The sequence below is a fragment of the Trachypithecus francoisi genome, unplaced genomic scaffold, assembly GCF_009764315.1.
Source record: "Trachypithecus francoisi isolate TF-2019V2 unplaced genomic scaffold, Tfra_2.0 Lachesis_group20, whole genome shotgun sequence".
In the NCBI taxonomy this organism is placed as follows: Eukaryota; Metazoa; Chordata; class Mammalia; order Primates; family Cercopithecidae; genus Trachypithecus; species Trachypithecus francoisi.
In genome coordinates, this window is record NW_022681466.1 from 66,985,364 (window position 1) to 66,999,470 (window position 14,107).

A 14,107-nucleotide genomic window follows, 5' to 3' on the forward strand; every position below is an offset into this window, starting at 1 on the left:
AGGCCTTAGACGGAAGGGGCAGGGGTAGAAGAGATGAGGCAGTGTCCCTTTAAGAGCTGGGCTGGCCTGTGCAGATACACAAAAGCTGAGTCCTAGTGAGCTCCCACTGGAAAAGTAGCTGCCATTGCATGTACCAGGTTATGTCATAACTTAACAAGATGGATACGCTTCATAATGTAAATGGGGCTGGGGGCGGAGGGGAGGCAATTAATTCTGCACCTCCAATGAAAACTACAATCGATACCCAGTTTGGCACATCCAGAAGAAACTCACCTGGTCTCTTGTTTCAGCCTCCTGAGTCTGAATTCCTTGTAACTGTTTTTCGTAATTGGAACACATATCACAACGTCTACCAAGTTTATTTCCAGCATTATGCACCTAAAGGGCACCAAAATTACCTCTTATCAGGCAAAACAAAATAAATCTACATCACACGCTTGAGGTACACGTGCATAGTCTTACCAATGGTGCTCAGGAGAACATGAAGTTAACACTTTCTTCAGGGCCTTATGGCAAAAAGTTACAATATAGGGTCAGATTCTAAAACGTCAAACTCTCCAGTACAGGTATGACAGGACACATGGGACACAATTTATTGCCATTAGGCACAAAACCTCACATCTCAGGACAACACAAAGCAAGTAAAAGGTACTATACCGTAGTACTCACAGTTTAATACTAATCCACCAATGGGAAGGAAAAACAAAAACAGTGCCAAGTCACCGTTTCACCAGCTCCAAGTATAAAATAGGTATGAAACTAGTAAATAGCACCTTCGCACATATGTTTTACGTAAGACCAACGAGAACAGCTTCTTTCAGGACTCAGTAAGCTGTTCCACTTACTGACACATGGCTTCCTTAAAGGGAAGCAGCCCTCAGTCAAGGAAAGCCCCAGGAGTCAGGTTTTGCAACTAAGTCGAAGGGAACACTTGAGCAACTCGCTTTATCTTTTCCAGCCAGTTTTCTCACCTGTAAATTGGGGATAACCACGCCCCACTTGCCTCATTATAATCATAAAGCTTAAAGAGATCAGGTGTGTGAAAGGCCTTTGTAATCCATAAAGCATTAGGCAACTATCTAAGGGTTTATCTCCTAATCTTACCTGTAAATTTACAAATTCTCTAAGAAGGAAAATCAACTTCATTAAAGATTGGCTTCTTTTCTCTCCCATATTCCCAACCCCTCCTTAAACCCGCTCTCAGCATCAACAGCAGACAGGCAATTGCACTTTCTATCTAAAGGAAAGATGAAAGCCTGAATCCTGGAATACACTGAGATTATAGAAAACTGCAAAGCAAACCAAATTCAGGTTGCTCTAACTTAAATTCAGCAATGCTAGTCAGGCAGATCGCTCCAACCTGAGAGTTGTGAGTTCAGGTGAGGAAGTTCACATTCACTGCGATTAGCTAGCTAGCTGCTTTCTCTGTCACAATTACCTGGAATAGCCGAAGCGGACCATGACAAGGGTCAGGTGACACAGGTTAACATCCACTTGCTGGCAACATGTGCCTGCACTGACTCCAGGAACCATCTGCTGAATGAACGATAAATCCCAGAGCTTCCCAGTGTGCCTCAGTGTGAGCAAGAGGAAAAACGTGAGAAAGGTAACTCACCTCTTTCTGCAAGAGATTCCATTCTGTCTCACTAACTAAACGATAACCACTGGGGGACACGTACGCACTCTCCATGCCCTGGGTAACGCTGGAGAGGAGGGACGCCGTCTCTTCTTGTTCTGGTGTCATCGCCTTGATTGCTCTCTCCTGATCTTTGGTTAACATAAACCCACTTGGCATCTGGAGCGACCCAAGGGATGCAGTATCAAAGTTCTCAGACACTGAATCTGCTCCTACCAGTGGTCCAAAATCTGACTCGTCCAGGTTTCCAGCAGATTTTGCTTTGTAGTTATAGCCTAAAGCTTTGGATTGCAATGAGCCCGAAGTTCCCAAACTGTCTGTAGACTGTGCTCTCCTGAGTCCATCTTTAAACATGTCATTGTCCGATTTACTGAAAGGATCTCCAGCTGGCAACAATAAGTCTGCATCTAAGGAATGGACTGAACCATGGGTGCTATCTAAATGCTCCTGAAATGTGAAAATATATATTGCCAAGTTAGACAATTCTCTGCATTTTTAAATACAAAAAAAAAATAAATGTATTCTGCCACTCGTTACACATAATCATTAATGTGCTACCTTCATAGACTCATTGAACAAAGATTTACTAAGTGTCATTTCTACATGCCAGACATGAAACCAGGCCCTCAGGATACAACTGTGAGCAAGACGTAATCCCTGACCTAGAGATACACACAGCTTCAAAAACACAAGGTAAGTAAGCAGACTGTTACACTACTGTGATAAAAGGATGGGCTAGAGCTGTGTGCTGAATGCTCTGGGGAGCTCCCAAATACAAAGAGCTGGGGAAGGTCACCTGCTTCCCCAGTGTTGCGTATGTCAAGCGTGAGGTGCCTACCGTATATCCAAGCAGAGATGTCCCCTTAATAGAGGGACACAGAAGTCTTTCAACAGAGACTTGGGAGCAACTATCGTATAATGATAATTAAAGTCACAGCAGCAAACCAGAACACCTAGGATGAGTGTGTAGGAAAAGAGGGCCAAGGGCAGAACCCTGAGAAAGACTAACATTTTGGGGATGAGCAAAGGAGAGGACAGAGTAGTAGGAAGGAAATGACGAGAATGTGGTATTTTCTTTCTTTCTTTCTTTTTTTTTTTTTTGAGACGGAATCTCGCTTTGTTGCCCAGGCTGGAGTTCAGTGGCGAGATCTCAGCTCACTGCAAGCTCCGCCTCCCGGGTTCACACCATTCTCCTGCCTCAGCCTCCCGAGTAGCTGAGACTACAGGCGCCCGCCACCTCGCCTGGCTAATTTTTTGTCTTTTTAGTAGAGACGGGGTTTCACCATGTTGGCCAGGATGGTCTCGATCTCCTGACCTTGTGATCTGCCTGCCTTGGCCTCCCAAAGTGCCAGGATTACAGGCGTGAGCCACCGCGCCCGGCCCAATAATGTGTTATTTGCAAGCAAGGTGTAATCCACATGTTCAATGTTGTATACTATGCGAAAGAAGATGCAAAACGTCACATATTATGTAAGTCCGTCTATTGAAAATGTCCAGAACAAGTAAATCCATAGAGACATAAAGCAGATTAGTGGTTGCTAGAGGCTAGGGGGGGAAGGGAAAATGGGGAGTGACTCTAATGGGTATGAGGTCTCCTTTGGGAGTGATAAAAATGTTTTCAAACTAAAAACATTTGTGTATATATGCAATATCACTGAACTATACACTTTAAATTTTATGTTATATGAATTTCATCTCAATTTTTAAACAGCACATTTCCGAAGGCAAAGCAAATCAGTGCCGTTACATGAAGCAGCTGCACAGTTAGCGGGGAAATAAGACAAATTATTTAAAGAAAAATGTAACAAGTTTTCTTTCCAACTGAATTTATTCCATTTAAATGACAATATTGTAAGATAATATCCTTTCTACGTTTTGTTGTTAAATGCCCTTTTTTAAATGAACCAGAGGAGACTGTGGAATACAGTTGTTGTTACTGGCAAGTGCATGTGATCAATTTTTTTAAATGTTTTAAAAATATTCTTGGTGTAATAAAAAGGTGACAAATTTTGAATTAATGCCTCCATTTCTTTCCTTTTAAAGACTTTTACGGCCGGGCGCGGTGGCTCAAGCCTGTAATCCCAGCACTTTGGGAGGCCGAGACGGGCAGATCACGAGGTCAGGAGATCGAGACCATCCTGGCCTACACGGTGAAACCCCGTCTCTACTAAAAAATACAAAAAAAACTAGCCGGGCGCGGTGGCGGGCGCCTGTAGTCCCAGCTACTCAGGAGGCTGAGGCAGGAGAATGGCGTAAACTCAGGAGGCGGAGCTTGCAGTGAGCTGAGATCCGGCCACTGCACTCCAGCCCGGGCGACAGAGCGAGACTCCGTCTCAAAAAAAAAAAAAAACAAAAACTTTTACTCATCTGAGGGCCGGGCACAGTGGCGCATGCCTGTAATCCCTGCCCTTTGGGAGGCCGAGGTGGGCAGATCATGAGGTCAGGAGATGGAGACCATCCTGGCTAACACAGTGAAACCCCGTCTCTACTAAAAATACAAAAAATTTGCCGGGCGTGATGGCGGCGCCTGTAGTCCCAGCTACTCGGGAGACTGAGGCAGGAGAATGGCGTGAACCCGGGAGGTGGAGCTTGCAGTGAGCCGAGATCGCGCCACTGCACTCTAGCCTGGGTGACAGAGCGAGACACCGTCTCAAAAAAAAAAAAAAATTTTTACTCATCTGAAACTGCAATGGCTAAGAACACAAATCTGGTATATATTAAGCTTACTATGGCAAAGATCCCAAGTAAGTATCCTAATAAAAACTGGGATACGCCATTCTGTTAGTTTACAAATAAACCTAACACGCACTGCTATGTATGACATACAGTGCGGCTGTGATACTGAAGAGGGAAGGGGCTAGGGACAGAACAGCTGTGAGGACCATTTGAAAAACATCAGACTACAGGCCTGGTGCAGCAGCTCGCGCCGGTAAATCCAGCACTTTGGGAGGCTGAGGTGGGAGGATAGGTTGAGCCCAGGAGTAAAAGACCAGCCTGGGCAACATAGGGGGACCTCCTTTCTACAAAAAAATTTAGAAATTAGCCAGGCATGGTAGCACATGCCTGTAGTCTCAGCTGCTCAGGAGGCTGAGGCAGGAGGATTGCTTGAGCCTAGGAGATCGAGGCTGTAGTGAGCTGTGATGGTGCCACTATACTCTAGCCAGCCTGGGTGGCAAGAATGAGACCCTGTCTCAAAAAACACAAAACAAAAAGCGCCACATCAGACTACGACATTGGCAATAATATCTTAAAAATGTTTACATTCTTGAATTCAGCATTTTTTTTTTTTTTTGGTTTTTGTTTTGTTTTGTTTTGTTTTTGTTTTCTTTTTTCCTGGAGGCAGAGTCTCGCTCTCTCACCCAGGCTGGAATGCAATGGCGCAATCTCGGCCCATTGCAGCCTCCACCTCCTGGGCTCAAGGGATTCTCATGCCTCAGCCACAGTGAGTAGCTAGGACTACAGGCGCCAAACACCGCACACGGCTAATTTCTGTATTTTTAGTAGAGACGGGTTTCATCATGTTGGCCGGGCTGGGCTCAAACTCCTGGCCTCAAGTGATCCGCCTGCCTCAGCCTCCAAAAAGTACTGCAATTACACTTGTGAGCCACTGTGCCCGGCCAGGCAGTTCTTTTCCTAAGAACTTATACTAAAAATAAAATGAAATAAAATAAAATAAAATCAGATGCATCCACGATTTTTGTACAAGGAAAAATTATATATAACATTATGACATTACTTATAATAATGAAAAATTGGATGGTAGTAAAAAGTGGAACCAACTTGACTATCAGTGTGTTAATCACACTTTTCATTTTCTATATTTCATGATGTCTTGATTTACTGGAGGCCTTGCTGGCATGAAGAAACTGCTTCCCAGGACTAGCTAATTTCTAGAGATAATAAACAACTCATCTGACTGTAAACACACCTTTCATACACAAACCATTCAATCCCAAATCCATATCCCCAACCACCTCCCTTACCTAAATCACACACCAAGCCAGTATTTCCCCTGCCCGAAATCAACCCAGGGCCAGTTCCAAACAGCTAAGAACACACCCTATACCCCAAAGGCTGCCGGAATTAATTACTAGCCAGTCCTAAACTTTCTGCTCTGCTCCACTTTGCTTTTCCCAGAAAACCACAATAATAGCTATGGCCCATGCTTTTCTCTCGCTCCTGCTCCTGCCTCCTGACCAGCTCTGGTACTTCCCTGCTGTGGCCATGCATGGTGTGCTGGGCCTCTGCTTCTAGGAGAACTGTAAGTAACACAAAACTTCTTTCAGTGGCATTGACCTCCCTATGTCATCACTCACTCACCATTATGAATTAAAAACCAGGTACAAACTGGACACCGTGGCTCACACCTGTAATCCCAGCACTTTGGGAGGCCAAGGTGGGCAAATCACTTGAGGCCAGAAGTTCGAGACCAGCCTGGTCAACATGGTGAAACCCCGTCTCTACTAAAAATACAAAAATCAGCCTGGCGTGGTGGTGCACGCCTGTAATCCCAGCTACTCAGGAGGCTGAGGCAGGAGAATTGCTTGAACCCAGGAGGCAGAGGTTGTAGTGAGCTCAGATCATGCCACTACACTCCAGCCTGGGTGAGAGTGAGACCCTGTCTCAAATTTTTGAAAAAAGTACAAATAGAAACACATATGTTCCAGCCTGGGCAACATGTTGAAACACCGTCTCTACAAAAAATTAGCTGGGCAGGATGGCGGACGCCTGTAGTCCCAGCTACTCAGGAGGATAAGGCAGGAGGATTGCTTGAGCCCAGGAGGTCAAGGCTGCAGTGAGCTGAGATTGCGCCACTGCACTCCAGCCAGGGTGAGAGTGAGACCCTTTCTCAAATTTAAAAAAAAAAAAAAAAGAAAGAAACACATATGTTAACATATATATTATCTCTGGAAAAGAAAATAAGAAAAGCAAGAAAGAGATATGTACCAAAATATTAGTTGTGACCTCTGGGTAGGATGATCTACCAGTTATTTTTATTTTGTATGGCGTTTCCGATACTTCCCAAATTTTCCATAATGAACATTTTGTGTAGAGAAAAGCACATTATAAGCATCAGGTTAAAGAAAATGTGAGGTCTACAAATTTCAAATATCTTTAGCCATAAATCTAACTCTCTAAAGCATCTGAGATTAACATTTTTGTGTGAGACAGGGTCTCACTGTCATCCATGCTGGAGTGCAGTGGCGAAATCTCAGCTCACTGCAAGCTCCACCTCCTGGGTTCAAACGATTCTCATGCCTCAGTCACCTGAGTAGCTGGGATTACAGACATACACAACCTCACCCAGCTAATCTGTGTATTTTTAGTAGAGATAGGGTTTCACCATGTTAGCCAGCTTCAGATTAACTCTAAACCAAGAGCTGTGTCATTATTCTCAATAAAAAACAATTATATTCAACATTCAAATTGCAAAACACCAGCTCTGAAAGTCTACAGATCATTAAGAGAGAATCAAAAATAAAAATACTTCTCTGTAAATCACAACAAATGTCCCTTGTTTCCCGTTTCCCCGCTTTTCAGACATTCCTGGATAGATTACTGCATGATGAAAACACTACGTAATCGTTGGCTGTACCCAAAACTTGAGACATTCTCCTGGGAGTCTAAATATTTTTTAAATGCACAGTAGAATTAGACCAAGTGGTTCCCAGTCTACGTCCCAGAACAAAGAATGAACAAAACAACTACAATCTACAGCACTTTTCAGTGTCTACGAAAATTTTTTTTAAGTTTTTCTTAAACCTCAAACAATCCATAAGCATGGGCATATAAACCACCAGGAGGGAGATTACGTATGGCTCAAAGTAAATCTGCAGAGTACACAGAAGCAGGATACCCCTGAAAGTAAAGACAAGATCCGTATCCAACTTAACTGCAATTCATTCACCAGGCCAGGAAAGGAGGTGCGGCAGGGAGTGAGTGTGATTCTAAGCCGCAGGGACAGGGCAGTGAGCGTGAACAGTCAGTGCACAGGTCTGGCTACAGAGAAGTGGAGAGCAGTGAATGAGGCCGGAAGGGCCATTTAACTGTGAACGCCCTTGTATGTCACGCTAGGGATCTTGGGGGATTTTCGTTTTCATCCTCAAGGCAATAAGAGAAGCATTTCTTTCACTGATAACAAGATAACCAGCACCAGCTTTGAAAGATGAGCAGAAGGATTTCAATACTCAGAAAGGCAATGGGAGGAAAGTACTCAAAATGAAGGCAGCAACAGACCAGGGGGGAATACAGCCCAAGATGACAACCAACATGGCTAAAATGTAATCCAGATGATGAAGGGCCTTACCTGTCCGAGTGAAGAATGTGTACTTAATTATACAGGTAACGGGAGTCAATGGTAGTTATTGAGTAGGGGAGTGGCCTGACTGCAGCTGCACTTAAGAAAATGAATTTGACAGTAATGCTGAGGGTGCGATGGAATGGGACAGGTTGAGACAGGAAACCCAATGAGAAGGCCCTTGCCACACTGTGGGTGAGAGGTGCCAAGGCCACAGAACACCTCACACTTCCAGGTCCCTCTACTCTACCCATTCCTAGTACCTGAAACGTTTTACCCTGTGGTGTTGCAATCTGCCACACCTCACCCACTGCCATCAGGGATGAAAACCTAATAGTGGTTAATACTCATATATATGCTACAGGGAGTTAAGCATTTCAGCACTTTAGATAAATCTCTTTTAAACAAAAAAGACAAGTATTAGCAATATGTACTATTCACATCAAAAAAGATTTTGCAGACATTATTTAAAGGTTTATTTTAATGCATTGAATTTGGGAAATACTGGGAAAAAGAACATCTAATTATTTCAGACAGTGAATGAAGCTACAACATGTTTCAAACAGTGCTACCTGTAATGCCATAAAACAACTGAAAATAAGTACTGTCATTTTTATCTTTCACTTAGTTAGACAAAATGAACTTCTCACTTCTCATATGGACAATGTAATTAACTGATGTATGAGTAAGCTAAAATTGTTGACATTGTGTATATAATGACTTTAATTATAGCACTATACCTCTTCATTTGATAACTGGGCTGAAGATTCTTCTTGAGTTAAAGCACACACTACTGGTATTTTTATTTCTTCCTCAGCATCTGTTTTTTTGTGATCCTTTCTCTTATTGAGTCTCTGTTGTTCATCATCCTCCTAAAAGTTAGGAAGAGAAAAACATATATATGACCCAAGTAACCTACTTAATAAGTGACATAGTTCCTTAACCATTCAAAACAAATAAGAAAGAACAGAGCATTATGATACAAGAAAACTGGACACTTACGCTTCTTTGTTTGTAATCCCATATAAGGGCCTCTGGAAATGACAAAATATTTTAATACTATAAGCACAAACTAAGAACCCTGGTATAAAGAAGAAATCAGGAAGCAGCTTCCAAGAAAAGTATAATGCATAAAGTAAGCCAAAACAAAAGAAAGCAAAACCGACTCTTCAAATGATCCACACAAAAAAATTTTTTTTACACAGAACATTCCTTGTGATTACTGTAGAAAATAAATACGAAAAAGTCTGTTTTTGAGACAAGGTCTTGCTCTGACACTCAGGCTGGAATGCAGTGGTGCAAACATGGTTCACTGCAGCCTCAATCTCCTGGGCTCAAGCAATTCTCCCACCTCATCCTCTTGTATAGCTGGGATCATAGGCATGTGCCATCACAACTGCCTAATTTTTTTATTTTTTGTAGAGACAGGGTTTCACTTTGTTGCCAAGGCTAGTCTTGAACTCCTGGACTCAAGCAATCCTCCTGCCTCAGCCTCTCGTGTAGCCAGGATCACAGGCATGCACCACCATGCCTGGCTAATTTTTTTGTTTTTTTGTATAGATGGGGTCTCACGCTGTTGTCCTGGCTGGTCTCAAACTCCCAGGCTCAAGCGATCCTCCCACCTTGGCCTCTCAAAGCGTTGGGAATACAGGCATGAGACACCACAGCCCTCCCAAAAAAGTTTTTATAATGTTACACATCCATGAGAAACATTAACAAATGTATATGAATACAAAAGGAATGATTAAAGTTGAAAGAATAATTCACTCAACAAAGATGAGTGAGATACCTTATACCTTCAGTGTACCCTAAAACAGCCTAGTGAGGAGAGACAAACACTTACAAGTATGTACAAGGTTATAAAGAAGGAGGAAAAACAATGACTGATTTCATCTGAAGGAACCAGCAAAGGGGGCCCAAAGGAGGTAACACTTCAGCTGAACCTTGAAAGATCAGTAAGGTAAGTTTGCCAGTTGCATGAGAAGAGACAATTAAGGGTTCCAGGGAGAAAGGAAGCACATACAAAAGACAGAAACGTGGAAAAGCAGGCCTGTGGGGGAATTCTGTGTAATTTTATATGGATGAAAAATGGGCAGGCACAGGAGAAGTAAAAGACACGGAGACAGAGGTGGTGAGTAAGCACTTAAGACTCTGGAATCAGAGACTGTTCAAGCCTCAGATGGGTCATACATAACCTCTCAGCCTGTTTACTATTCCAGAACACAGGAACTGTATAACTGTAGTCCCTACCACTTACGGAGCGTTTTTTTTTTTTTTTTTATAAGCACTTGAGATAAACATTTATACATAAAGCCTTAGCACAATGCTAGCACATAGTGAGAGCTCAATAAATGTTCAAAAGTTTTAAATGATCATCTTAGTAAAGTTTAGACTCTTTTTGTTTTTTTTGAGACAGAGTCTCACTCTGTCACCCATGCTGGAGGGCAGGATGCGATCTCAGCTCACTGCAATCTCCACCTCCCAGGTTTAAGTGATTCTCCTGCCTCAGCTTCCCAAGTAGCTGGGATTACAGGCATGCGCCACCACACCCGGCTAATTTTTTATTTTTAGTAGAGACAGGGTTTTGCCACATTGACCAGGCTGGTCTCAAACTCCTTACCTGAGGTGATCCACCCGCCTTGGACTCCCAAAGTGCTAGGATTACAGATGTGAGCCACCGCACCCGGTCACATTTAGACTCTTTTAAAGGGCAGCAGGGGAGGCAGGATAAGATCTGTACTTTAGAATCTAAATCCTTATGTCAGGGGGTCATGGTGGCTCACGCCTGTAATCCCAGTACTTTGGGAGGCCGAGACGGGCAGATCACTTGAGGTCAGGAGTTTGAGACCAGCCTGGGCAACATGGTGAAACACTGTCTCTACTAAAAATACAAAAATTAGCCAGGCATGGTGGCGCACACCTGTAGTCCCAGCTACTTGGGCAGCTGAGACAGAAGAATCGCTTGAGCCCAGGAGGCGGAGGTTGCAGTGAGCCAAGATTGTGCCACTGCACTCCAGCCTGGGTGACTGGAGTGAAACCCTGTCTCAAAAAAAAAAAAAAATCCTTACGTTGGCTTTGACTACATGCAAGACGAATGAGTCCAAATTAAGACACAAAAAGGAAATTTAAAAAAGAAGAAACTTTGCAAAACAAAATCTAACGTAAGTCACATAAAGCAATTTGAAATGTTTGACAAGATACTTAGAAAGGCAGGGAACAATTTTGCACAGCTATCCTAGGGAAATATCTGCACACATACACAATATGGTCAAGGATTTCACTGCAACATTATTTGAGATGACAAGAAAAGGGGACCACCTAGATGCCCACTACAAGGAGAAAGGGTAAATCAATATGGTGCATCCATGCTACAGTCAAGAACAAAATACAACGTTGATATGAAAAAATATCCAGGATAATGCGTATGGGAAATACACTTTTTTTTTTGAGACAAGATCTTGCTTTGTAACCCACAGCTGAAGTGCAGTGGTGTGATCATAGCTCACTGCAGCCTCTGCCGCCAGGATCAAGTGATCCTCCCACCTCAGCCTCCCAAGTAGCTGGAACTACAGGCACATGCCACCATGCCCAGCTATTTTTTTTATTTTTTTATTTTTTGTAGAAACAGTCTCACTATATGGCCCAGGCTGGTCTTGACCTCTTGGGCTCAAGCGATCCTCCCGCCTCAGCCTCCCAAAGTGTTGGGATTACAGACGTGAACCACCATGTCCTGCCCAGAATAAATACTTATAGTATAACCATAGTTGTATAAGAGGAAAACTATACCCTAAATGTGTATCATGAACACACAGAACTGGTTTAGAAGACTCTCTACCAAATGGTACAACAATCTTCTGACAAGGGGAGGTGTGGGAGATGTTAAGATTTTTCACTTGATCACTTCATATTTATTTTTTCGCTGTATTTAAAACAAAAAAAATTATGATAATGTGTAAATATATATATATATATAATTCATGCAATTTAAATAACTAAAAGATAAGGAGAAAACAGGAACCTAAATATGCAGCGCTCTGAACACCTGCCACCTCCTATTACTCGGCCTCTCCATTCATATCATGTCACCTACTAGAGCTTTTAGAGCAGGGTGTCCAATCTTTTGGCTTCCCTGGGCCACACTGAAGAAGAACTGTTTTGGCTACACACAAAATACACTAACACTAACGACAGCTGATGAGCTAAAACAAACAAACAAACAAAAAAAGATTGTAAAAGAAATCTCATAATGTTTTAAGAAAGTTTACAAGTTTCTGTTGGGTTGCATTCAAAGCCAAGGGCTGCAGGTTGGACAAGCTTGTTTTACAGCAATGTCGCCCAAGACTTGGCCTGGGCTGCTAAAACCCAGGAGCACTGGGAGAACTGGTCAGCAGGGGAGAGAAAGATTTTCTCTGAAGTATGCACTGCCGCATCCTGCAGTCACTGAAGATCATTTCTAAATCAGTTTCCCCACCCCCTAGAGGAGGCCATTTCTAAAGATGAAAAACAAAGCCCCTCAAATGTAGCTGTTCTGTTGTTAAAAGTGGCATAGATCACCTTGTTGCAGCTTAAGTCAGTCTCTAATACACATAAGGTAATGCAATCCCGTGTGGTGGGGGACACTACTGACAAGGCACATCAGTCCTCAAAACTTCTATTCACCTGATCTTTCTTCTTCAGTTCTTCAACTTGTCGGAGCTGTTCTGAAGTTAGCACAATCTCCATTCGCTGCATGTCTCTCATCAGTAAACGCTGAGATTCCAGAAACTGGTCATTGGCCTTCTGCCACGTATGCTTTAACTGGTTGTGTTGCTGTCGCTCTTGCTCCAAGAGATGGCAAACTGTTTAGGAACCCCCCACCACAAATCAAAAACACTGAATTTTAATGTAGGCAATTTCTTTAGCACAGGGCTGCTAGCCCAGGTCTGACCAATGGTCCACATCTCTAGGATTCTATTCTTAGCTGGACCAAGGGGCAACCTATCCCCACACCATCTCTTTAAAGCAGAGTCTCCCAAAGTGGACTCCTAGGAACACAGCAAAGAAAGATTTCGGTGCTTAGTAAAGTCTTAGAAACTTCAGGTTAAAGGGAGAAATTTATTATTATTATTATTTTGCAAAGGCTCCTCCATAATTAAACACATTTTTAAAGATTTCTTTACTGCAGGACTTTGAACTCGGGGTCCTAATTACGTCTATGTTTTCTTGGAAGGTGATATATAATATAGCCTTTCCCAAATCTATTTGACAAAAGGAAAAAAAAAAAAACTTTTCACAGTACAACTCAAATAATAAGTATTCTAGGGAATATACTTTGGGAAACATTGCTCCAAAGGCCAAAGGTGGACTAAACACTCCTAATTGTGTTTAATACATTCTGATAAATCTGTTATCCAGAAATCCTCATTGGGTCCGGTTAATATACACTTCTTATGACAGGTCAAGGAATCTTTGTAAAATGTATGTGTTGTTGATATTCATCAGCTCAGCCATCTTCTACTGAAAAGAGAGGAGGTAGCATGATCTATCCACCCATCTACCACGTCAGAAACCCGAGACAGCTCATACTTCTGACTTTTCCTCACCCCAACATATTCAGCTATGACAGAGACCTGCTAATTCGGCCTCCTCTGCAATATGATACATCTATCTTCTGGCTTCTGCCTTAGATCAGCGCTTATGACTTAAACAACTACAACAGAGGCCCCTTTTTTATTCTTCTGCCCTCAGTCTTGCCCTCCCTATTCTATTTACTACAGTGCTGTTAGACTGAACTTTCTAAAATGCAAAACGAGGATTACCACTCTCCAGTCAAAAACCCTTCATTGAACCCAGACACAAAAAGGCACATATTATAAAATCCCATTCACATCAAAGTCCAGAACAGGCAAGTCCACAGAGATAGAAAGGAGATTAGTGGTTGCCAAGGGCTGGGGGTAAGACATAGGAAGTGACGGTAAATGGGTACAGGATTTCTTTTTAAGGTAATGAAAATGTTTTGGAAGTAGACAGTGGTGATGGGGCACAATTTTGTGAATATATTAAAAACTACTGAATTGTATACTTTAACGAGTGAACTTTATGGCATGCAAATTTTATCTTAATAAAACTATTATTTCAGAGAAAATAGGCCGGGCGCAGTGGCTCATGCCTGTAATCCCACCACTTTGGGAGGC

General features: G+C 42.6%; 1 protein-coding gene across 4 annotated transcripts in view; it reads right to left on the reverse strand.

The window, feature by feature from the left end:
- RABEP1 (rabaptin, RAB GTPase binding effector protein 1) overlaps positions 1-14,107 on the reverse strand; it is a 115,182-nt gene that overhangs the window by 21,536 nt on the left and 79,539 nt on the right. For all 4 annotated transcript variants that reach the window (XM_033184912.1, XM_033184913.1, XM_033184915.1 and 1 more), the window contains 4 exons: positions 12,594-12,772; positions 8,675-8,806; positions 1,616-2,083; positions 274-378 (listed from right to left, as the gene is read on the reverse strand). In XM_033184912.1, the coding sequence (XP_033040803.1) occupies positions 274-378; positions 1,616-2,083; positions 8,675-8,806; positions 12,594-12,772 (884 nt within the window). The remainder of the gene's footprint in view (positions 1-273; positions 379-1,615; positions 2,084-8,674; positions 8,807-12,593; positions 12,773-14,107) is intronic.